General features: G+C 41.8%; 1 protein-coding gene across 1 annotated transcript in view; it reads right to left on the bottom strand.

Moving 5' to 3' along the window:
• The window catches only part of grid1b (glutamate receptor, ionotropic, delta 1b), a 457,252-nt gene that overhangs the window by 17,901 nt on the left and 427,301 nt on the right, over window positions 1-12,050 (bottom strand). The window contains exons 13-14 of the mRNA XM_008437664.2: window positions 8,346-8,541; window positions 4,939-5,105 (exon numbers count right to left, since the gene is read on the bottom strand). Coding sequence (XP_008435886.1) covers window positions 4,939-5,105; window positions 8,346-8,541 — 363 coding nt within the window. The remainder of the gene's footprint in view (window positions 1-4,938; window positions 5,106-8,345; window positions 8,542-12,050) is intronic.

Here is a 12,050-nt window from a genome sequence, read left to right as displayed (position 1 = left end):
TTCATTCAATAAGGAGCAGCTCAGCGTTCTGTGAGTGGCACAAATTAAACACGGAGTTGTTTAATTGAAGAGGGAAGGTAAGAAGGAGCGGAAGCACCTCCACGGGGGTCAACACGGAGCCGAACGCGACCGCATGCAGCAGGGACCAGACAGGCGAGACAAAGAGGAGTAAAACAGAGAAAATGTTTTCTTAGATCACCACAGCAAGCTCTCTGTTCAGACTGGATCTGGATCAAAAGTAATTTAAATACTGTTTGCTATGCAAAGGGGGGGCTGTGTTTAGATTTTTTTTTWATCTTTTACAGAGAGTTTACATCACACCCAGTAACTTCTGTGGAGGACTGGAGCTCATCCATCCACATATCTATCTCAATATTAGCGTAGTTTATCAAAACGTTTAAACTTAAACAGTGAAAGAAGTGAAAGAAGTGAGTTATTAATATGCTGCTATTATTCGATGTAGCAGGTTTGCTCCATATTATGTTGAGCACATCTGAACATAAGTCGGACCCGCTAACTTTGTGCAGGGAAAAGACATTATACATGTAGGTCGCGCTAGTCTACAAGCCACGTTTGTTGTGGTTTAGTCAGTTATAATGTTAGCACTACTCTGATGTCGCTACCAATGTCGCTGTCAAACATTGAGTCAGACTCCGTTCCTCCTTTCAACAGCTGGAGACATGCAAAAATATTTGCTTTTACATAAATCCAGACTGTAGATGATTTGACCATGTTTGGAAAACACCAAAAAGACCMTCCCAATGATCAGGGATGAAAGTCTGAAGGACCAACATTTTAACCCTTTCATGCATGAATTATGATCCTTTGTGTCAGGATTTTTTTTTCCAAATCTTTAATTTATTTTCTTAAGACATAAAAAAATGTAAGAAAAACATTTTGTTAAAAAAAATATTTAAAAATCTGATGTCACAATATATTTTTTTTACCTGCAATTGTCGTCTACAGTATAAAGAGGGACCGGGTTGGTCGGCCATATTGGATTTAACTAAAATAATTTCTTGCATTTGCAGCTGATGGCCAGTAGTTGACAGTGTATTTTATGATGCACTAGTGTCCACGTCAGTGGTCTGTGTGCATTTACAACATAAAAATCCACAAGAAGCAGAAGAAAAGTGGCTTTTAGAAAGCTGTCCACTGTGGTGACCACTATGCATGAAAGGGTTAAAAGCAAACCACATGTCACACTACTAAATCCAAACCGGTGAGACAGTAGCAGAGTCTACATCACAGATACAAACCTGATGCGGCTCAAAGTGTTACACTCTACCTGAATTAAAATACTAGAACGATTCTGTTTGCTGTATTTTTTTCAAATATCTGAACAAGAGCAGCATTTAACACTAAACAAAAGAGAAACTTCTGTGGCGTCCTGTATTTGCAGAATTATTTTTGTTTTTCCTCAGACAGCAGGGAACTTTCCAAACTCCTCGGATACAGTTGACCTCAGCTTTGTGCCCTGCTCTGCAGGAGCTGAGCTGATTGTAATTGCTAAAGCTACTCGGCTAGATTTCGTTGGTGTGTGCGGAGCCGAACGAAATTTAACATTGAACTTTTGCTTTTAATCATCTGAAGAAAGCACGGAGCTGAAAGTAACAATCTTCACATACCTGATGTTTGGTGCAATTCATGGTGTCATGTTTACTCGCATACCCACCGACTCTCTGTGGGGAGCGACGTCGCATCAGCAGTGTGAATGCAAACACAGAGAACGCCCTTTCACTGTTGTCTTTTTGCTCCTCTAACCCTCAGAGAACCGCTAGAAAGCCTCAGACGCCGACACCTTCCTCAAACTAATCTGTCACCTCTCTGTGTGGAAGTGTTTCTGCATTTCAGAGGTTTTATCTCCATCCGGCCGGCGCTGCTGACTCATCGTCCCCTCAGGTCCACGGCTCGTCACATACAGAGAGGAACGATCTCAAAGACGAAATGAGATCGTTGCTCAGTGTGCGCCTGACCTCGGAGGATGAAAGAGGAGGACACGGAGCCGGAGCCGGGAGGAGGACAGCCAAAGTGGGAGGAGGCGTAAACGACGCTGGCGAGGAGACGCCTGTGGCGTTACGAGGTGTGAAACACCGGAGAGCGATTTTCCCAGAGCAACAAAAGAACCCGCAGCACAGCGGTCGCTGCTGCTAATGCTTTGTGTTGACATCTATATTAACACTGAGCCTCCACCTTTTGGTGTTTATGTATATTTCATCCTCACAAAGCGACACAGAGCGSGCCATGGTTAATGCATTAAGGAGTTTGCGCCTCAGTGCAGCGCAAACATCAAAAACCTGCTGCTGCTTCTAACGGGGCAGAGCTGCTGAATAATAGCTGCCCTCCCTACAAACTTTCTATGGTCACATCAGAAGCCTTCACGGCAGCAGAGACTTCTGAGCCCCGCAAGTTTTTTTTTCCATCGCACAGAGGAAAATCCCAGAGCAGGTGCGTGGAAAATGCCTCCCAAAACGACCTGTGTCACTGAAACCTGGTTGGCAGCTGAATTCATCAAGAAGGGGATGAATGAATGCTTTTCTTCCTGCGTGGTAGCTGCATACGTTTGTGACGAGCGGCGCGTAACGCACCGAGGACACAGAGTGACCACAGGGGGCACCATGAAATTTGACTTGTGAAAAATCATTATAATTAATCGTAGCAACATATTTGTCTAAACGTGTGTGTGAGGATTTTTATTAGCTATGGSCTAAGCAATACAAAAGTATCAAGTTTGCTCCAGAAAATCCAATCCCTGCAATTTTATTTCAATGGGCAGACACCTGTGTTTTTGAACACAGCCTCCAACAGTCAGGGTGGAAAAAAAAAAACGAAACAGCAGAATGACGCTTACACTTTGCTCACATGTCACTCGCCTCACACACACACTCTCTCTCTTTCCCCCCGCTCCTGTCACTCACTTCTCCTACTCAGCAGGTTTTTTGGCGTTCACATAGTTGAGGTGGTTGCAGAGTKAGARCGCTCAGCAGTGATTGGAAGTTCACAAAGCATTTGTTCTCTTGGCACCGAAATGCAAAGCTTCTGAGCAGGGACTTTCACAAAGGTACCGCCAAGTGACGCGCTAAAGGAAATCTTTAAGACGTTTTGGATGATTTAGGATATGTTCTGAAAGTAACATTTTTTCAATTTAATGTTTTCTTTGTTTTTGAACAACAGAGCGTCCTTCATGCAGGCTTCATGTTCATGTTAGGAAACACAATCGGTACATATTCTTCTACTKCTGGTACTCTTGATCGCTGATGTCTCAGGCCAGTTCTTCATATTTTATTTAGCCAATGTGTTTATTGTCATTCTCAGTTCTTTGGACCTGTGGTCCAGGTTTTACTGTTCTCTTTCACATAAGGCGAAGTAAAACAGTTCAGCACCCAGACGACATTTAGTCTTTGTTAGTTAGAACTATTTAACTTACAAAGATAGAAATTTGAAAAATTGTTTACCTGATCCTAATACTTTAATGCAACATACAAATTTCCTCTCAGCATAAATTTTATGACTTTTCTAAAACTTTTCTTTGACTTTACTGAAGGTTGTATTACAAAACCGTTCATACTAGATGATATCTTATTGACTAGAACCCAGATAAGAGTAATGAATAAACCTCATTTACCGTTTCTTCAAACTACTTGCTGCATTTATGATCCTCACTGTCGGGATTTCCCCAGTGTTAGAAGTTTTTTTAATCTTATGTTTCTTAATTTATGAGTTTTTTCATAGAAAGGAAAAAGAGGTCATCTGTGGCCAGATAATCTCCCTGTATGCAGATGACACAGCTTTCTTACTTTCTAGTTTCAGCCTCTTAGTAATACATTCTAAATACATTTATATTCTCCAATAAGTCCCTTTTAAATTACACATATAAACAGGTTTGTATTATATAACTTCAACTTTTTTAAGCTAAAGGCTCACAAAATATGTTAAAACATACTATATCACTATGCCAAAAATACATTCTACACCTAATAAAAGTGGTCATCTTATGTTCACTTCCTTAAAGTGAAGCAGCAGRTGGATTATTGCTCTAATGACTTCAAATTCAAGAGGAAKAAAAAATAAATCAATAGCAGATGGATGAGAAAGTGTTCAGATTCAAGTGATCTCGCTGTTRATGACGTAATAATGCGGAGATTATAAGCAATCTGCATGATTTTTTATGATCTCACTGGGATCAATTTGTGTTTGATTGGGGAGGGCAGAAAAAAAAAAACAACGACTTTTCTCTGCAGCCGCCTGGCTGCGTCTGAGGAAGATGATCCAACTTCCTTAAATTCGCCGGCTTTGCTCAGACATCTGCCTCGCCGAGACGAGGTGAGTAATTAGCACATGTACTTCTGTTGACATTCACACACCGTGAGTAATCCTGTTTTCTTCGCAACAACGCGGCTTAATGCGAGCTCCTTTCATGTGAGCCTAATTGACTTCAGCCTCGAAGGCGTTATTGATTGAACAGCGAGAGCGCGGCCGGCGGGGAGGCGTTTCTTATCTCCCGATCTTTTAACACGCAGGTTTAAGAATCAGTCGGGGTGACACCACTTCGTCTTCCAGCAAGAATGCTCCTCGTTAAAAACGCTGTCGTAATTTGCCGAGACAGGCGGCTCAGTGAGACCCTTTGCTCATCATCACGGGCGTTTTTTAAGATGATAATGAACCCTTAAGGTCAACGACGTGAATTAGAGGGAAGAGAAAGCCTTCAACCTCCATCATCCTCTTTGTTTTYCTGGCCCTTTAAAGCAGCTAAAACCCTGATGCACGTCAGCTGAAGATTCACATTCAGCCACCAACAGAYAACTGGAATAGATCTCAGCTCAAAGCTCCGATATTAAAATGTTAAATAAATACACGTTTTCCTGTCGGCCACCATATCAGGAGAACCAAAAGAAGCATTCCGTCCWTTTCGATGATCTSTCTCGTCGTTGCACTCACTTCTGAGAGAAGAGGTCTCTGTACGGGCTGCCGTGCTGCATGGCGATGCCGTAGCCTTTGCTGCTCATGCTGTTTCCTGAAACCGTGATGGTGCAGTCGTCGTCCGTCAGCGCCGCATACTCCAGCACCGCCATGTCCCACAGGAAAGCGTAAGCACTCTTCTTTGCCTRCAGCACGAAGGAGAAAAAAAACACCATGTAGAAATTTTAATTTGGTCAAATTTGGTCCAGACTYGACTGACACCAGGTAGAAAACAGGATCAGCTTTATAACAGAAACCTYTCTTTCAGYTAAATGCATTTATCACCTCAAATAAAGCAATTTTGTYGGAACTCTGAKTCGACAGGAATGCATTCTTTTCTAAAAATTAGTGACCTTCTAATCTCAACTAACTGCACTGACTCTCTGACCAAAGCTACATCCAAAGACTAGTGACAGCTCTGACGTTTTCTCTCCTTTATGTCCCGAACAATGTTTCCAATAACAACACTAAACCACSCMAATGTGGGTCCTTTATTATCGGTGCTGGTTTGGACAGAAATTGGYTGTGGTTGATCTCTGCCTCAAAGCTCTTCATCACTTTTGTTTGTTTTTAAAAACTTTAAAKTTTTTTTTWTATATATACAACCTGCTTCAGAAGAGAGTGCAAGTCAGAAGTTTTTATGATTTATTTGACTTGTTTYGTTTTCCAAGACAGAAAAACGTAAAGGTTTGATAACCATTTGCTTCCCCTCCCCCTTTTCTAAATCYTATGRACAAGTGGGATGTTTGCAGGAGTCAGAGTCAGGGTTTTAAACCACAACAACATTRCATCATTTCCATTCATGGCAGTGGAAGCATGATGCATCACCAACATAGGAAACTTAAAATAAATCAGAAATAAATGACCATGACAGATGAATATAAAACTCCTGCAAGGTGTTGCAGGTATTCTTATTTATGGCGATATTGTGTGGCGYTCTTGCTCGCTCCCTGTTAAAGAYAGATAAACCCGATGTTAGGTAATCTTCTCCCCGCAAGCAATGAGCCAGAAGCTGATGTTTAACGGATTTGGTTCCGTTACAGTGTCAAGAACACGCCGACATGTGATACTGTTGCCGAGAACAGAAGGCTTTGTCTGTGCTGTGCTGCAGAGGCGGTCTGTCGGAGGTGATGGGTAAGGATGAGGTGACAACAACACTCAGCGGCAGCAGCAATGGCAGCAGCAGCGGTGAGGTTTAAGTGGATGAGGACGTGGGTGTTTTCCCTGCATCAGCGGCGCTGCTGCAGGACTTTCTGCCTCCACCGTTTTGACCTGTGTGAATGAAAGCACATTGTTCTGTCCGGGGTGTTCTCTCCGGAGTTACACACAGACGTGCTTTTAGATCATTTCATGYTGTTGCCGTCCTCTGATGTGCAGCGTGCAGCTGCTGCTGTCTGCTTCGCATCTCGTCACTGCTCGCAGTTTGCAGGCTGAGTGAGATACTCCTCTTTAGCAGCGTTTGAAGTAACGCGCAGCAGAGAGAAGATGTTCAAGAATAAAGGAAGAGAAAAGCAGAACAAGTGAAGCCCGGATTTGTGAATCGGCTTCACAAATATCATCTTAGGCTGTCCCACAACTGGAGAACTACAGTGAGATCATCTGTCCAAGAGCTGAGACTTGTTCCAAACTGGGTCAATTAAGGATGCAAACAATTAATTGATTTATGATTAATTGTCAGTTAATGGTTTAGTAAATTAAAATAGATTCCTATCGATTAACTAATAATGTTYGCTTCCCGTCTTTTGGTGTTGCGGTTTGGCGGCCATCCAGTGAAGAGCGCTGTTGGTCATCCTTTTAACCACAGCCAGTTGATCGAGTAATAAAGATGGCGGGGCCATACCAGAACAGGAAAGAGAAAGAATCCAAACTGAGTCCATTGTCGGATGGAAAGTGAGCTTCGTGCTTTTCCGTTTTGAAACTAAACACTCAACAAGCTCCTTAAATTCCACCTTAATAGCACTAATTCATCCAAATTTACCAAAGTGCTACCGAGGTCAGGATGTGATGGCGGAAAAACAAGGAAATGTAACAGAGAAACATTAAACATCTAAACCTGATTAWAATGCTGTGCTTGGACCTTCAGTTAGCTGCACAGAGACAGATGTCTTCAAACCCCAATGAAAGGAAGAACAGTCGGAAAGGTGAGAGGGACAAATTATTTAATGTGACAAACTGATAAAGTCAAAAACACTAGTGAGCACTATTGCTGCTAAAGTTGGTTCTGAAAGCTGGCGAATCACAACATTTTCGCCCTCTGACCCATTCCATGAGGCCAATCGTTCATATTTCATTTCATGGTTGCTCTCGACAAATTCAAAAAATCAATTTTGGCCTCGTTTTGAAGGTAAACGCGAGACTCTCTCTTTAAAAAAAGAAACKTAAGGATTTTGTTTTTAAACCATTACGCTGCCTCAGCCCATATGAAGTGCATCCTAATCAACTGAACAACCAGTTGCAGGACTGGAGGTTCCAACGCTGCCTGTGAAACAGATGAAAAACTGTCTGTGTACAGAACGGTTTGATGGGGGGAAACGTCAGCGGTTCCAGGGGGAGGTTTATCACACAAACGGCTGAATAATGGATGCGTTCAAAGCCGATTTGTCTCCGAAACTAATTTGTCATCGGCTTTTTGGGAAATCTACGAGCATAATAACGCGCAGCAGCGGGGCACTGGTCCTGCTTTCACACGCACACACACACGCACATGGGATACTGCCTAACTAATTGATGCATTGTTCAACCGCGCTTGCAATTAAGTAATAGATAAACAGATGAATGTGTGTGTTTGCCTGTTGTGAATGAAATGAGGAGAGCGTGCGTGTTTTAAATGACTACTGACGATAATTTGGGTTCTCACARCCAATTTATAACAGGAGTTTTTTTGTTTAGTTAGTGGGGAGTTTCCCCCCCACCCCACAGACTCTGGAGGCTGTTTCTCATAAACATCCTGTTTGTGTCTGACAGATTAATTCAGGTTTAATCTAATGCGACAATTTAGCTGTGGTCCAGCAGAGAGTAAAATGCAAGCAACAAAAAAAATCTTTCAGATAAAACTACACCAACACCAACATCTAATAGTGTTGTTGTTGACGTTCGTCACCTCGGTTTTAACGTAGCACTGCTAAATTTACTAAGGTGGACCTTACTTAGTTTGTATAAGAGACAAGCAGCAGAAAATGACATGGTTTTCAGTTTTTACAAGTAAAACTTTAAAAAACACCATTTAATGTGATACTCCCAAAGAAAACCCAACTGGAAGCGTTTAAGTACAGTACAGCTGCGGACAATCCAACCTATTGGTCGCTCTTTTGCCCCTTCAGTGGTTCGTTTTTAGTTTTTTTCGATGATTTACACTCATGAAGTTTGCCACAGACTGAGACACAAACCTTGCGGATGCCTTCTGACGGGCTGGACACGGAGTAGTCCATGCCGTCGTTCTTGCTGATGGTCCTCCACAGCTCTGCGTACGTGCTGTCCTGCTCCAGAGGGTTGGTGCCTTTATTCCTGAAGTAGTCGTAGACGGCGGAGTCTCTCACTGTGCCGTACTCCACGTCAATCTGCCTCGCCAAGTCCTGGAATGACCTGCAGGACGGCGTAAAAMCACAGGGGTCATTGTTGATGGGCAGCGTGTYTCTCGCTTTATGTTTCAGTTTTACTGCTTGCTTTTTTTTTTTTTTTTCCCCCAAGTTGTTAATAAGGTACTGCAGCCATTACCACTGGCAATGAAAAAAAAGGTATTAACATGAATTAATCTTTTACCACAGTATTGTAATCTTATGCTGGAAATATTAGAAAAATCTAACTTTTAATTTGAATACATTTATTTAGCAGTGAAGAAAAATTCCATGTAAGAAAATCACCAGATATTTTCCCCCTGTTCTTTATTTCTTTACGTTTGTTTTTTTTTTTCTTCTTTTAATTAAGGCATAATTTTGTAACCCCTAACACTTGTAAAATAAATTATGTTAAAGCTGTTTTTGTAATTTAGAAATTGCTTGGTAAAGTGAGTCAGGGTGTGTGGAAACTTTTAATTAGTACATTTCAGTTTCCCAGGGATTTAAATGCATCACGAATAAAAGGTGAGAGAACCTGGACATTCAGGTCAACAACTGGACAAAGATGGCAGAGGACCCAAATTTGTCTTCAGTCACACATGATGAAGAGGAGGGTAAAGATCTCCAAAGCTCAAGGACAAAGAACTTGTCCTTATTTTGACTCTTATTTAGCCGCTTCAGAGCCTCCATATGTTTTCAGTCTGTTAAAGATAGTATTACTGATAGCAGTACAATTTGCACAATGCCTGTTTTGTTTTTTTCTTGGAAAAAGTTATTAAAAACAAGTTTTTGTCTAAATTAAGGTGAATTCATGGTTCCTTTTTCCACATAATGTAACCGGTAGAGCTTATGATTTAAAAAATAATAATTATGTGATCGGTATCGGTATCTGCGATCATGGGTGATCGGAATCGGCAGGAAAAAACCTGATCGGCACATCTCTACTTTTAATTAATAGAATCACGAAACAAATCCCAAAAGCTAATTAAAAAGTAAAAAGACAGACACAGAATATTCAAGACCACACAAACTCAAATTCAACTGAATTCATCACCGAAAAACAAAAAAGGCCAAAAAATGTCACATTGATTAAATCAGATATTTGCATACTTTATGAAACTTTTTAATTCATTTCTTCATGCGCTGAAATGAGCTCAAAAGCAACATAAAAAAAAGGACAAATTACAAAGATCTTAATTTTCAAAGACGCTTCCTGTGGTCTGATCAACCTAAATTGACAATTTCTCCATTTGGAARGAAAAGAGAAAAGTTCATGCATGAGAAGATCCTAATTCATGCAAGTACTTTGCTGCAGGAGACAGGAAGGCAGCATTTTTTAAGACTTCAGCCAGGAAGTTTAGACTTTAGAATAAACGGGACTTCCAAATAGATAGTGACCCCCAAGCATAGCACCACATTAGCTAAAAGTGGCTTAAAGGAAACAAAGTTAATGTTTTAGAGAGGCCAAAAGAAATCCCTGATCTCGGTCCGATAGAAAACATGTGGGCAGAGCTGAGACGATGTGCGAGAGCAAGTAGAGTAAYCAACCTGACCAAATAGCTCTGTCAGACCAAGTATCCGGCAAATATTTGAGACACACCTTTGGACGGACATGCAAAATACTTGACCCAATTCAAACTTTTGACTTCGAAGCAGGTAAAGAGAGAAATCTTAATCAACCTTCCGGCATTCATCAAATGATGATAGTAATCCTGTCTGACMTGGAACGGGAAATGCTGAGTCAGTGAGTCTCAGAGGTTTTATTTTTGGTAGAAAACAAACCAAAAAAAATAGTGTAATGGCCTTTATGTGCTTCCTTAATTCCAGTCCTGTCTTGGTCCCCAACCTGTTTCCTACATGACTAATGATGCACCTAATTTTGCTTGAGTAACAACCATTTCTTTTTGAAACATCTTGTTTCATCTTCCRTTACAAGACCAAAGAGGAGGACGGCACTCGGCTCTGACCGATCATAAATCCTCCAGTCTGGGAGATAAAGTATCCTCCAGGCATTTTTCATCCGGGCGAAAGGCGCAACGGTTGTCAGTCAAAGAGGAGACGTCTCCCCTCTGCCGGAGTCTGTAGGCGATGAGTCTGCACCGTGCGCACTTCTCCCGTCTTGAGTGCTCACTGTTTCGCTCTGCGGGGCCGCGCACTCCGACGCCTCATCCTTAACACGGCGACGGGGATTCGCTGATGAAAATGTCAGCTTGAATTTGATACTCGGAGGAGAGGAGGCAGAAAAGGGGATCGGGCCGTGCGTCACGGAAAAGGTAGCAGATGGAAAATGAGAGATAACATTCGCTGCACACGCCGGGAATAAATGATGATGCACCTGAGCAGCGAAGGTTCTGTCAGAAATCTGCTCGAGCATTCAAGCTTGGGAAAGATGTTTTTTTTTTTTTCCCTTTTTCTGCAGAAACATTTGAGTTTTAAATCAGTCTCTCTCTCAGGTGTCAGAGGATCACAAAGTCCTTTACAGCTTCAGCTATTTGAAAAAAGAAAAGAAATGAGAGTCGTCCTTCGYCTGTGGAAACACAGTCCGTTAGATGAGACAAAAGTCTGCTCTGTGTCGTGACTTCCCTCCRAAGCTCGATCCGGAGTTCATTATCGTTTTAGCACTGATGTGCTTGCTCTTCATAGTCAGCGGATTTAATTTTTAACAGTCCAATATGCTGCAGATTTCTTCCAGGATTGTCCTGTTTTCTTCCCATCAACTGACCAGAACCTCGTGTTGTTTCAACAAGTGGACGGCTTGTTTCTTCCTGTTGCCCTGCTTCCCAAAAAGGCAACGTTTGTTGAGTGCACAATTAGCGGTTGACCTATCAACAGGTTGTTCAACCTGCAGCTCCTCCAGAGTTACCATGAGACTCTTGGCATGGTGACAATATTCCCTCTGTTGCTGGTAAATTCATTGTGGTGCTGACACTTCAAGTCTGGTTTAGATTATTTTACACTGTCGTGAAATAACTGCTGATCAGCTACTGACGTCAGTGTTAGTGGTGCTAATGGTGATGAGARATGAAGCAGTTCTGCAGATTAYAGCAGGAAAGAACCTGGTTAATAAAMAWAATAAAAAATCAGATTTTGGTTTCTGCTTTTTACTTACTAGGGCTAAATTGGTTCTCTGATGTTTTGCTGCTACCTTGGAGAATCAAAGCATCACCAAAAGGACACATTTAATTAGAAAAAAACAGGAAATATGCATGGGTGGATTCAGAAAAGCTTTGATTGGCTGACCTACGCAGGGCGCAAAGATGGCCAGATTATCTTTGGAAGGGCGGTTTCAGTCCAAATAAATAATTTACATTGGAAGCAACCATCCAAGTGATAGACTGCTGATTTATGTCTGAGGAAGTGTGATCTGCAGTGGCTTTTAGTCAGATGAAGCTGAGAAAGTTTGCACATGTGCAGAAGAGGAGACGCTGGATATGCTATACTAAGGATGCTGCACAGAGTGAGGATGATCCGCTGTGGCGCCCCCTACAGGGAGAAGCTCAAGGAAGATGATGAATAAGATGCATCTTTTAGGATTTT

Source organism: Poecilia reticulata, linkage group LG19, assembly GCF_000633615.1.
Source record: "Poecilia reticulata strain Guanapo linkage group LG19, Guppy_female_1.0+MT, whole genome shotgun sequence".
In the NCBI taxonomy this organism is placed as follows: Eukaryota; Metazoa; Chordata; class Actinopteri; order Cyprinodontiformes; family Poeciliidae; genus Poecilia; species Poecilia reticulata.
This window is presented reverse-complemented; position numbering and strand designations above follow the sequence as displayed.